The sequence below is a fragment of the Triturus cristatus genome, chromosome 4_1 (assembly GCF_964204655.1).
Source record: "Triturus cristatus chromosome 4_1, aTriCri1.1, whole genome shotgun sequence".
NCBI lineage: Eukaryota > Metazoa > Chordata > Amphibia > Caudata > Salamandridae > Triturus > Triturus cristatus.
Genome location: NC_140585.1, coordinates 952,927,694 through 952,941,274, shown reverse-complemented (window position 1 = coordinate 952,941,274; position 13,581 = coordinate 952,927,694). Strand labels below are relative to the sequence as shown.

At 47.1% G+C, this 13,581-nt stretch overlaps 1 protein-coding gene across 5 annotated transcripts in view; it reads left to right on the top strand.

Annotated features, from left to right (window-relative positions):
- LOC146855888 (protein NEDD1-like) overlaps positions 1 to 13,581 on the top strand; it is a 544,173-nt gene that overhangs the window by 122,359 nt on the left and 408,233 nt on the right. For all 5 annotated transcript variants that reach the window (XM_085650677.1, XM_085650673.1, XM_085650675.1 and 2 more), the window contains exons 4-5: positions 12,313 to 12,429; positions 12,548 to 12,688. In XM_085650677.1, the coding sequence (XP_085506803.1) occupies positions 12,313 to 12,429; positions 12,548 to 12,688 (258 nt within the window). The remainder of the gene's footprint in view (positions 1 to 12,312; positions 12,430 to 12,547; positions 12,689 to 13,581) is intronic.

The following is a 13,581-nucleotide window of genomic DNA, read 5'->3' as shown; positions in this document are numbered from 1 at the left end:
GGCCATTGTGAGTAGCTTCAATGGTCTGTGAGCCTAATCACTGTCTTTTGTTTAATGAACGGTCTATTCCACAAAGCTGGACATTGTAATTACAATCAGAGCCCACTGCAGGGTCGGTCTTGATAGCAGAGCTTTGATTTGTATAGGGTGACGTCATGAACCTTGTATTTGGTGTGCGAGTTACGGTTTGTATGGCTGTTGTGCGAGCTATGGATTGTGATCCTACCATACATTGCACATTTTAGTTTGAATTTCTAACTGCGCTTTAACTACGTGTTTTTAGGTGAATGTCTCATATGCTGAAGTGATTTATCCAACGCAAAACGAAAGTCTAGTGGCATTTGGCATCTTTGGCAGCAAATAATTCCAAGCTATGTGCCAACTCAGATGCTATCTGAGTCTATAAAACACTGAAGGTCTAAAGGGCAAACCGTCCAGGACAGTGACTCTCCTATGGCTGGGGGTATAGAGGTTAAAGAGGAATGTACTGGGGATTGTGGGTATTTATTGGCCATTTAACACTAGGAGGTAGAAAGGTATCTAGGTGTTGGGATATCTGGGTCTTGGAAGCTATACAAACAAGCATGTGCAATGCAAACGGTTTCGCCTTCGGGTCCTTATATGTATCTAGCTATGCAGCACCTTAGCCTGGGTGCTGAAACATCTACTGTTCTTCAACATGTATACAGCATGCCTCTCTCATGACAGATCAGTTGCAGCTCAGGTAGCAGCCGTGCAAGCTTCTCCGACATACACAAAGCAGGTACAATACATTGAGTAGCATGCTTCGTTACGACACAGTGAGCTCAGGCAGCTTTGTGTATGTCGGAGAAGCTTGTATGGCTGCTACCTGAACTGCAACTGATATGTCATGAGAGAAGCTTGCAGTCAGCTGTCATGTGAACACAGTACCATAACACATCAACAGGTGCTAAAGTTTACAAGGAATGAACATTCCACGCTCATTCAAATATGAGCATCTTTGCTGAGACTTGAAACAGCTATCAGTATTGCACTAGTAAAAGTACACCACCTCTGCTTAGAAGTTCTGATTCTGCCAAAGTAAATAAATAACAGACCAGATGCCCTAGAAGGGCTGAGACATTCAAAATGTAATCGCCAATCCACCATTTGAAGACAATAATTTGTTGTGATATAGTGCTTTATATGACAATTTTGGCTCCTTTGGGCACTGTAAATAAGATGTTACTCGTACCCAATATACTGACCTCAGTAAGAGGGTGTAGTTTGCGCTTCCGGATTTGAAATCGTGGGAAGACAGATCAGGAATGAATGGTGGATGGATGGTTGGGTGAAAAGATGGAAGGATGAATGGATGGATGCGTGAAAAGACGGAGGGGATAAAGTATGGCTAGGTGGAAGAGTGAATACATGGATGAATAGATAAATGCTTAGAAAGCGGCAGGGACTCACTGGTCTTGCTCAGCGCCAAATAGATGTTTGAGTAAACTTGTTCTTTTCGGCTTCTCTCTTAAATGCCATCTGTGCTCATCAGTGCTTGGCATGTACCCACTAAGTGCACCACAATAGGCAGGCCGGTCTGTCTGGCCCATTTCCTCTCGGCTATTTTAAAATAAAGTTTGCCTCGTTGTTTTCTTGTTTAGCACGCACTGTTCATCTGGAGTTTGGCCCTGGTCTCCTTGATAACCTCACAGCGCAAACACTCTTTGCTGGCTCGACTTATTTTCTTTCTGAATTTGCACATGTAAAGCGTTTTTTGGGCATCGCTCGTGTAAGTACGTTTGTCTGCAATTAGATGCTGCTGGCACACGACACGGGGATCTGAAAAGGGAGATACCCAGTGGAAACAAATACAGTCCCCGTAAAATAAACAGGCCCGCCCTGGGAACAGTCACGTCGAATGGAGAACAAAGCTGCATTAACATAAACTCCTTGCAGAGACCAGATCGGTGCAACGGAGAGAACATAGGAACATAACTGTGCTACTGTCGCGGCCCTGCCACAGACTCCCTGTGTGAGCCTGAGCAAGGCCAGCCCGGTGCCTGGTAATGGGGCGCAGGAAACAGGGCACTTAACGTGGGCCCTGCTTTGCGATCATAAACAAACAGCTGGAGAGGGGCTCCCAAGACGAGGGCAAGAGGGGAGGAGACACGCGGACTGCGGGAGTGCTTCCTTCCGACCGACCCCTGCAGTACTTTGTATTTCTGGGAGTGGAGCTCCGCTAAAGAGGAGAAAAGAAAACAGCCGCAACGCCAAGAAACAAGCATTGTGTAGTTAGGCGGGTGATGTGTGGGTGGGGAGGATGGAGTGAAACCTGCCGTGCTTCACCTCGTCCTGCTTTTGCCGTGAATTGGGAAAATGCCACTGTTTTGTCATGCATGCGTACGATGTAAGGCATCGCGTGCATGCGACACAAAGAGTGCGATTGACCCACTAATCACACACACACAAGCATTGAAAATGCAACAGGACTCGGATTTACCCGAGACCTAGTGCATTTTAAATGGAAGTGCTGGCATGAAAGAAGGCACGAACGGGAGGGGGTGGTTGTGGTACAAGAAGTTAGACTGTGGGAGGGAACGCTAGAGACAGGGAAACAAAATGGTTTTACAAGTAAAGGGGCCGATAGCCTCGGAAGAGCAAAAATGACGCCATGGCAGTCAGGAGGCAGGACTAAGAAGCCAAAAAACAATCAAAATGCAGAATTATTAATTGAAGCCAATCAAGTTTATGGCCGGAAAGTGGGCGGAGCTTCCCCCGCTATACTGTATACAGCATCTCTCGACGAGACAGCGCATGCGCTGCCTAGGCGAGACCTAAAAAGTAGAACTATGTACAGTAGATGCCCGACCGCGACCAGCGCCAGGGACCCTGGACCTACGATTCTCCATCGCTATGCCCCCACCACCCTCCTCGCTCTCAAACCCGGAAGACCCACAGACTGCCAACAGGCCTCGCCGCACACGACTCACGGGCAGTTCTCCTGCCGCCGCTGCCGTCGGACCTTCTCCACCACCCCAACCCGCAACACTGCCACCACCAACGACGCCCTCCGGTGCATCCTCAACGTATGCGCCGTACACAAACACGCCATGGAAATATGGGACCTACTCGACTCTTTCTCGCCCGACATCACCTTCTTCACAGAGACCTGGGCCAACGCCACCTCCGCCCCCGACATCAACACAGCCAACCCGGACGGGTACAAGATACAGAGGAAGGACCACCCCAATCACCCAGGAGGAGGCCTCCCCATCATCCACAAAAGCACCCTTCGCCTCACCACCTCCAGCGAAACCTTCCCCCCCCCCGTCGAACACCTGCATTTTCAGGTCCACACCAGCCCAAACACCACACTCTGGGGAACACTCATCTACAGACCCCCCGGACACCATTCGCCACCACCATCACCGACTTCATTCCTCCCCATGCCATCGCATCAATGAACTACATACTCATTGGAGACCTCAACTTGCACCTCGACAACCCCAGCGACCCGAACTCCGCCATCCTCCGGGACATCGTCGCCAACATCGGACTCAACCAACTCGTCAACCCACCGACACACAGGGCAGGACACATCCTCGACCCCATCTTCGCAGGAGGAAACATCAACTTCAGCCACACTCTGCAGCCACCCTGGACCAACCACCACTGCGCCCACTTCACCGTCGACAAACACAAAACACCTAAACCAGCACCCCCGCCCATCATGAAGGAACTGGAGCAAAGTCACAGACGAGCAGCTGAACTCCACCCTCGCTTGATACAACCACACCTGGACATCCGACACAAACACTGCAGCCAGAGAACTACACATGTGGATCTTCAACTGCGCTGACGAGCTCGCCCCGCTATGCAACCCTGGCAAACAGCGCCCCAGAAAAGCCACCTGGTTCATGACCGACCTCCAAGAAGTCAGGCGCACCTGCAGATGACTAGAAAAGAACTGGAGGAACACCAAGATGACCAATGCCTACTCCACCTACAAGGAGGCCATGACGGACTACCACAACCTAATCAGAACAACTAAAAAGAACTTAATCCACAACAATATCCTCGCCAACTCCACCAACTCCAAGGAACTCTTCAATGTCATTCAGGAATTCACCAACCCATGCAGCGAAGCCACAGACATCACCCCGTCCCAGGACCTCTGCGACACGCTCTGCACCTTCTTCCACCTCAAGATAAGAACACACTACGACAACTTCATCGACCACCCACAAGACACCGCAGCTGGCACCCCACCTGCCCAAGATGCCAGTCAACCCACCATCTCCAACTGGACACCGATCACGACCACGGACACCGTCGCGGCCATGAAAGGAATTCACTCAGGGGCCCCCACCGACCCATGCCCCTCGCACATCTACCACAGAGACCGGTGCCCCTCAACTGCAACACACCATCAACACCACCTTCAAAACAAGCACAATCCCAGACGACTGGAAGTGTGCTTAAATAAGTCAGACCCCTGCTCAAGAAGCCCATGGCTGACCCCACCGACCTCAAAAACTACCGGCCAATCTCGCTTCTCCCCTTTGCAGCCAAGGTGGCAGAAAAAACAGTCAATGGGGAACTGATGCTATTAATCAAAGAGTACGCCATCGTCGACGTGTCCCAATCCGGATTCTGAGCCAACCACATCACTGAGACTGCACTACTCGCCGCCACAGACAACATCCGTATCCTCCTAGACCTAGGCCACTCCGCAGCCCTCATCCTCCTCGACCTTTCTGCAGCCTTCGACACCGTCTCTCACCACACACTAGTCGCTAGACTACATGACACTGGCATACAAGGAACTGCCCTAGACTGGATCCGCTCGTTCCTCACCGGAAGAAGCCAAAGGATCAGACTACCGCACTTCCTCTTTCCCCCCCCCTCCCCACGGAGATCACCTGCAGAGTCCCACAGGGGTCATCTCTGAGCCCAACCCTTTTCAACATCTACATGGCCCCCCTCGCAGACATTGTCCGACAACACGGCCTTAACATCGTATCCTACGCAGACGACACCCAGCTCATCCTTTTCCTCACCAAAGACCCCGCCACCGCCAAACTCAACTTCTAAAGAGGAATGCAAGAAGTCGCAGCCTGGATGACCAACAGTTGCATAAAATTCAACGCCGAAAAGACAGAAGTCCTTGTCCTTGAAACCACCCCTTCAGCATGGGACAACACCTGGTGGCCCACCGCCCTCTGAAGCCCCCCTACCCCCTCAGACCATGCCAAGAACCTCTTCATCGTACTCGATTCATCACTCACCATGAACCGACAGGTCAACGCTGTCAACTACAGCTGTTTCAACACCCTCCGCATCCTCCGATAGACCTTCAAATGGATCCCCCCTGAGTCGAACAAAATAGTCACCAACGCACTCATCGCCAGCAAACTCGACTATGGCAACGCACTCTATGCTGGCATTAACAAGTCTCTACTCCACAAACTGCAAACCATAAAGAACACTGCGGCCAAACCATTGGCACTTGAAGAATCATACAGAAAGGGAACTCAAATGGACAGTAATTTCCAAAGTGAAACCGGATCAGCGAGGTGGCGACTTGGATGAGAAATTACTCAAAAGAGAAGCCATGCTCATCATCAAATTTAACACGTCTATTAATGGGTTAAATGAACTCTCTGAGATTTATAACCTTTGAACCAGCTAATTGTGTTGTCTGCATAAATTGAATCAATAAAGCTTGTTCAACAAAGAAAACGCAGTGACATCGTGAAAACTACTATTCCCATCAGTTGTGTAGTTCAGCCGCGTGCTCGTGTCAGAACGTATACAACTCTCATCAGTTTGAAGTATGGTTCCCCCAACCAAAAGATAAGAATACGCATGCACTTATTGAATGGAATTCATAAATTTCGATCTTTTTAAATCGTGTTATATCCAAGAAATGCATTGAAACTACAACTCCCATGCTACTTGGAGTCCAGTCGCCCGCATACGTCAGAAACGCGTAAATGAATGCTGTGAAATGGCCGTTTACAGCTCGCGCCAATACGGAGGTAGCCACCGAAGGAAAGAGACATGAGCGATTACACGCTTTGAGGTAAGATTTCTTTGACTCCGCGCTGGCCTTGTTATGCTTGGACTTACACGTAGGCCCACATCTGACCGGTTTTGTAACGCTCGTTTCCGCAGATTGAATTCACGCCGTGATTTGTTCTGCAAGCCAGCCAGAACCTCTCTTGCGGATTACCCGCGGTTGCATAAAGAATAATTAAGAGAAGAAATCTTTAGACCCGCCACGCTCACACTATCCGAGGTAAGATTAAAATCCCTCTATAAAAGCCCAGCATAACACATTTGTACCATGGAGGTACATACTGACAGGCAGTATTGTTTATTCTTTAGAGCAAGTGAAAGTCTAGTTTTGGCTTTAAGGCCCTTAAGTGATTGCCGCTATACGAAAACAGGCGAGGAGAGAACACTTTCTGGGTCCCTGGCTCTCGCATACCACAACTTTACAAGTAAGATGGGCCATTGTTTGATAAACAGGGTGTTGGTTTGGCCTTAGAAACACGAAGGGGTGACATTCTGTTGGTTCTTTCGTTTAGGTTATGGATTGAAGCAATAACAACGTTGAAAACTTTGGCTTTTTGTAGCACAAGGTAAGAACTAAGCCATATGCTTGCAGCCACAATAGAATAGAGTGGGGTCATTTTAGTAAAACATTTCCTCTGTTTTGTTACAGCGAAGTGTTGGTCCTGATGAGAATCCCTGCATACAAAGGGATTCGAAACGCGTAGACCTTTCCGCCTTTGGCCAATCTTTTCAAAACAATAAAGTATAGTGATTTATAATTATGCCAAGTTTTGTCTATTGATGGCCTGTTCATCAATTGATTGTTTTTCATTGTTTTAATGTGTATATTGTCGTATGGAGATGGATGAATAGTATGACTGAGACGTCTATTTGGTTGAGTATAGGTCATATGTAGTGGTGTTTAATTGTATAAATTCAGCCAAAATGTTGATATTTTTGTGGTAATGTTGTATATCTTGTTTGTTTTTGTAACGAATATGTTTCAATAACTGAAAATGCAATTAATATAAAAAATGAAATATTTTCTGGATTAAATCCAACGGAAAAAGTGGTTGTCAGTATTACTGTTTCATTCAGTTCACTATTTAAAGTTTAGTTTAGATAAATGCAGCATTGGTGTTTGTTCTGTTTTTTGATGACTGCTAAACAGTGGCAAAGTGTAAGTGTTCCCTGTATAAAGTAATGGTCATTGGTTGTCCATGATTGGTATGTTTGCTTTACTAGTAAAGTCCCTAGTACAGTGCACTATGTGTGCCAGGGCTGGTAATGCAAATGCTACTAGCGGTCCTGCTGCACTATTTGTGCCACCCACACAAGTAGCCTTAAAAAGGGGACTTGGGCCTGCCTTTGCAGGGCCTGCACGCAGTTTGTTAAACTGCCATGTTCTGTCAAGTGCGCTCACTTGCCAGACCTTACCATTCCCTTTCTAGGCACATCAGACACCCCTGTAGTAGGGCTAGGATACCCCCTGGACAGGATACAGTGCATGTGAAAGGTAGGACATGTACTAAGGTGTGTGTCATGTCCTGGGAAGGCTGTGTAATATGTTTTTCAGCCTATCTTCCCAAAGGCTTAAGATGGAAAGGTGAAGTTTAGTATGCCTGAACTCACAATGTAATAACACATCTTTTTATGTAGGTGGTTTTTGCATTGTGTGTTCAGAAGCCACTCTTTTAGAAGTGGCTGCATTTTTGTGCTTTGACATTTTTGTCTCTCTGCCTGGCTGTGGATTGACTGTCTGGATTTGAAAGCAATAGGATCTGGGGACTGTCTTGACCCGGGGAGGAGGTGAGACAGCAACAGGCTCTCCTGCATCTAGAGTGTAGGGGGGGGGAGAAACCCCTAGAGGTGAAGAGGCCTGGGTTGCTGCTATAAAAAAATTGGCTCATCTCCTGCCGAGTGATTGAGAATCCAGACCCCCCACTAATCAAAGGAAGTAAGGTGTCACTGGCAGGGAGGCACCCAGAACTGGATTGAACCCGGGTCTGTGCCCACTGAAGCACAAAGACTTCAAAGCCATTGAGGGGTGTAACTATGAGAGCTGAAGCCCCTGAACTTTGGAGAATGGCTTGATCAAGTGTGAACAAGACTGGAGCTACTTCATGGTCAAGAGGACCTTTGCCAAGGAAGAAACAACTGAAGAGACTGAAGGATAGGTCTGACCCTTGCTGTGTCATCTGGGGCTGCCCTGCAGTTTGTTGTTTCAACCAAGGAAAGGCTAAAGGGAGTTTGCTGTGTATCCCTGCTTGAAGGACTTTGCTGTGTCCTGAAGTAACTTATCCCCAAGGGCCTGAGGTGAGCTGGCTCCCTCTTAGGGAACACAAAGGTTTCCAGGAGAGTCTCAGCGGCACTGTGTGTGCGTGCTTGTTGCAGCCTGAGACCCTCGTAAGAACTGCCTTGTGATCGTGAGCACCTGGAGTCCGAGCAAGGATCAACGAAGCGGTATGCATGTGTTTTGTGCAGCCTGAACCCCTTTGTGAGGATTGTCCAGTGATCGTGTGCACCGGAATCCGAGTGAGTCTCATCGCCGCGGTTGCGTTGTGCACCGTGGTACCTTTGTGAGGATTTACCTTGTTATCGTGTGCACCAGAATCCATGTGAGTCTCATCGCCGCTGTGTGCGGGTGCGTTGTGCACCGTAAGGCCTCCGTGGGGATTTGCCTTATTATCATGTGCACCGTAGTAAAGTCAGTCTCAGCGATGCTGTGCGCGTGACCTTCGTGCAGCCTGAGACCTGTGTGTGGAGTGCCCAGTGATTATGCACCCGGAGTGAAGGAAGACTCAGCGACGCTGTGTGCGTGTGCTTTGTGGCAGCCTGAGACCTTCATAACTGAAGGGGCCCGAACCGGCAGTCCCAGAGGAGCTGAGTTGCTGGCCCGAGCTACCGTTGCCATTTCATCATCATCTTTCTTTATTTCGACATTTGTCATAAAAGAGTCGTACATTTAAGCATTATAGAAAAAATAAAAATTATTACAAATATACATAAAACAGTTATTACATCAGAAAGAGAATAACCACGCCCATGGGACATGCCAATAATGATAATCGATACATTAAGCCTCCATACAGTCTACTCTTTAGAGGACCTCCTCATGGCAACTATGAAGCTATAAAGGAAGGATGTAGTTTCCGGCAAAGTTTTCACAGAGCCTTCTTTTCCTCCACATAGCTGCCAGAAATGATGACGCAGCAAAAACTATTACAGTGGTTAAGTCTGTTTTTAAAATTCGATAAGCTTGCATACAATGCGTAAACCCCAAATTTTTACAAAGGGGAACAATCCAGCACCTTCTATACTTTTGATAAACAGGGCAAAAAAATAGTATATGCAGTTCATTTTCCTGGTCGACAGCACAACCCGGGCAATTTTTTGGAGAGAGCGGGGACCATTTACTCGTAAAAGCTCTAATAGGTAGGGTGCCATATCTCCACTGCAAGTACAGTTTTCTCGCTACAGATGGGCTGAAATCATTTAAAACATGCTCAAAATAGTAACAATCTTTAACCCTTGTAAAAGTTCATATTAAAGTAGCAGATTGAGAACTCTGTATAGAAGCAGTTAGTTTGGTTTCATAGTACAAATTAGCCAGATGCTTGCGTGAGACACTAGTGCATGCTGTCAATGGGTCAGACCACAACAGCGGGAGACCTATTCTCCCCAATTCCTCTTTCACATACCTCAACCAAGGATGTTTCCCCACATTAGGGAGCCCTAAAACTTCCAGGAGTTCTTTCCTATAGTCCTGGAGCTCGGGGGTAATCCAAATTCTCCGCCAAAATGTTAGACGTTTAAGACCCAATTCCTCGTCTATAGATCTGAGTCCCAAATCAAGCCTCATTGGCAATAAAGGAGTACTAGGGAGAGGGCCAACATCTGCCTTAAAAATTTATTTTCTGTGACTATGATCTCTGGACGACAGTGCAAGCCCCAGAGCTCACCGCCATAGACTACTCCCCCCCCCTTGCCTGTAGTTTATATATTTCAAGAGGTGGGCCGATTGGTTTGGCACATGATTATTTAGAAGTTGCCATTTCACAAAGCTGCATTGGAGGCCCAGCTCCTGGACAAAGAGAGGAGAGGGAATTCGCGCCCCCCAGGTAACGTGTGTCGACTCCTGGGGCGGGGCACGGACTCGGAGGCAGATGCTCTCTGCCTCTCTCTCGTGTTGGCAGCGTGAGCCTCTGCTTCGGCTCGTATCGTGGCCCGTATTGCCAAGGGGGTGGCAGTACAGGGGCCGGAGTGCGAAGCTGCACTTTGGGATTACATCGGACTGTGTTGGGGACAACTGTGAGAGACTGACTGCAAGTCAGAAGGAGAGGCGGAGAGACCGCCTATGGCCCGGTGATCGGGGCCTGAGTGTAATACGTAGTATTCCATTTCTGCAGAACGGAGTACCTGACTGTCGTATTACACATTGCATAATTTCTGCATAACGGAGTACCTGATTAGGGTATTACGCATTGCATTATTCCTGCATAACGAACTACCTGATTAGTGTATGATGCATGGCATTTTTATCTGCATAATGAACTACCTGATTAGTGTATGACGCATTGCCTTGTTTCTGTATAACAAACTACCTGATTAGCGTACTGCGCATTGCATTATTCCTGCATAACGAATTACCTGATTAGTGTACACGCATTGCCTTATTTTTGCAGAACAACATATCTTGTGGTTGTATTACGCATTGCATTATTTTACCTTGCAAAGTGCCTGATTGTTGCGTTACGCATTGCATTCTTTTCATTGCAGAGTGTCTGATTGCTACGTTATGCATTACCGTATTTTTACATTGCAAAAATGCCTGATTCTAGCATTACGATCTGTATGACATGATATTAGGAGTGCAGGAGAATGTTTAGAAGTGCTCATTGACATCGCCAGAATTTACAAGGGTAGGCTGGCCTAACAACCTGCCAGGAGAAATATTACACAACCTCTAATGTTGGTTTTAGATCGTGTGGTCTTATCGTATATCTTTTTACATGAAGTTTATACTTGTTTTATAAAACTCATGTGGAGTCTATTTGTGGTGTCTTCATTGGATTATTGTGAGCGTGGTTGCGAATACTTTACACATTTGCCTTGAATATAAGCCTGGCTGTTCGTGCCAAGCTACCGAGGGGCTGAGCGGGGCTATCTAAGAAGGTGACCTTCCTTTCCCTGATGTTGGAACGCGGGTCCCTACTAGGCCTAAGGTACCTACCTCAGCCAACCAGGGATCCTGGGTCTAACACGTGCCCAATGCAAATGAGGGAATTTCTTTGCCTCTGCACCCGCGCCATATTGCAGGCGCAGATGCCAAGAAGCCCTCAGGGGATGACGCACTGTGCGTCAACTTCTAGGTGGCGCACTGTGAGTGTGCCCCCAGAGAGCAGCCCTCTGAAGGGGGGAGAGGGGGTCCTATGAACCTCCCAGACATCCCCTTGCAGGCGGATGCAGTCACTGACTGAACCCGCCTGCAAGGGGATCTCTAATCCCCTTCAAAAGTGCAGGTGGGTTGCCACCTGCGCTGTGAAATTGCGAAGCGGCTGCAAGCATCCACTTCGTGTTTTCACATGAATGCGCTGCCTCGGGGCAGCGCAAATTAGCGGCTGCCCTGGGACAGTGCATTCAACGTAATAGGGGCGTGTTTTCATTGTTTGCACCCTGCGCACCTTTTAAAAGGTGCACCGGGCGCAAACAATGAAAATACATAATATGCCCCAGATGGCCTATGGGAAGAGAGCATCCTTTAATTTTTTCTTCAATACTGTATAATTTCTCTCTTTCCTAAGGCAGCTTATTCCAAAGAACAGGCTTGCGACCTAGGCTCTAACCCTAGAAATCCTAGGGATGATCATAAGGTTATCAGCCGAACAACGCAGTGTACGAACTGGAACAGAAGACCACAGTTTAGATTTAAGGGAGGAGGGGTCAGTGCCATGTTAGCAAACGTAGGGGAGAAACGAGTAAATGTTCATACAGACCAACTATATGAAGATGAGAGGACAATAGAATACATTCTTGGAAATACACCCACTACAGTTTTTTCTCTAAATGGATGTGATGGGTGACCTGCAGCACCCTTGAACTTGTGCACAATATAAGTAACCAGCGTCCCGAAGTGTACAGGCGTAAGTAGTTTCTGGGCTTCCAAATCCTCCGGAGAATGAAGAATCTTCATTATTCACATCGAGGTCTGGGTTGATGCCTAGGCAGGTATTAAAAAATTACGTTGAATGTATCCCAAGTAATCCATGTTTGATTTTTGTTCTTCAGGAAAGCCAGACCATAATACATTTGGATAAAAAATCTCAATATCTTGTAAGTGGAGGAGTTGAAAATATTGTCAATATCTGGGAGTTAAAAACTAGAACACTTTATCGTTCCCATCAGGTAAGAAGTTAAACTTCCTGTTTAAGGCTCAAAAGGGCATTGTTTACAGCATGTAAAGAAGCGTGTCTTTTAAGAGCCCTTCATACTTTGTATCTCACTGTGAACTTCTTGTTTGTAGAAGCACAGCGGTGATGTAACCTGTGTAAAGTTTAATGGAAATGGTCGCTGTATCGCTTCTGGCTCAACAAGTGGTGAAATTATTATACACGAAGTCGCCACAAATTTATTCAGCACTCCATTCGGCAGTGATGGGAAACAGGTACAATGTTCTGTTCAAAACAGATGTTTTTTGGCACAACCATGACGCTTTAATTTGTTTACAACGTTTAAGTCCATTATTTCATTTAGTTTGCTGTATTTGTATTCCCGTTTTAGGCACAGTATAGACATGGACTAAGGGTATTTGAGCATATAGCAGTATGTCCTTATGAGTGAACCATTCACATGTACTTGTTTATGTACATGGTTTTCTTTATGTGAATTTTAAGTCTCATCCGCTGTTTAAAGGATGCTTTGAAAATTACAATATCAATCTGGAATGTTTGTTAATTTCATGTTACAGACAAAATTGTACAGTTTGCATTGGGCACGTGTTAGACCCGGGATCCCTGATTTTCGCGAGAAAACGATGCAGGGGAGGCTCCTCCGCTAAGGCAGAGAAGCGTCGCTCCACTGCTTTCAAAGAAGTGGAAAAATAAATAATAAAAAAATAAAATGATAACTTCTTGGGCCAGCCAAACAGTCATGCGCACTTTGCATGTTCCCCACCAGGCAGTATTACACAGCCTGGTGTGGAAGATGCCCAAGCTCCTATTCCCCGTCTGAGCTCAGCGCTGCATTGCAGCGTTGTGACTGGCTTATGGGAGGGAGCATGTGTGTGTTTCCAGTTCCTGCCTTCGTTCTGGGACGTCAACAAGGAAGCGGAGGAGAGGCGAGGCCGGCCGAAGAGGTAAGTGTTTTTTTTTGTTTTGTTTTTCACCCTCCTTCCCGTACCTCGCCACCCCCGTTCCCCGCTAGCTGCCGCTGAAACAGTGTTCAACAGCAACATACATGGTCACTGGTTTCCTACACCGCATTAGTGAAACAGCTTTGAGCTTCTCTTAGCAAAAGCACTTTGATAATTCAACAAACAAGCATAAGTAAGGACAAGCG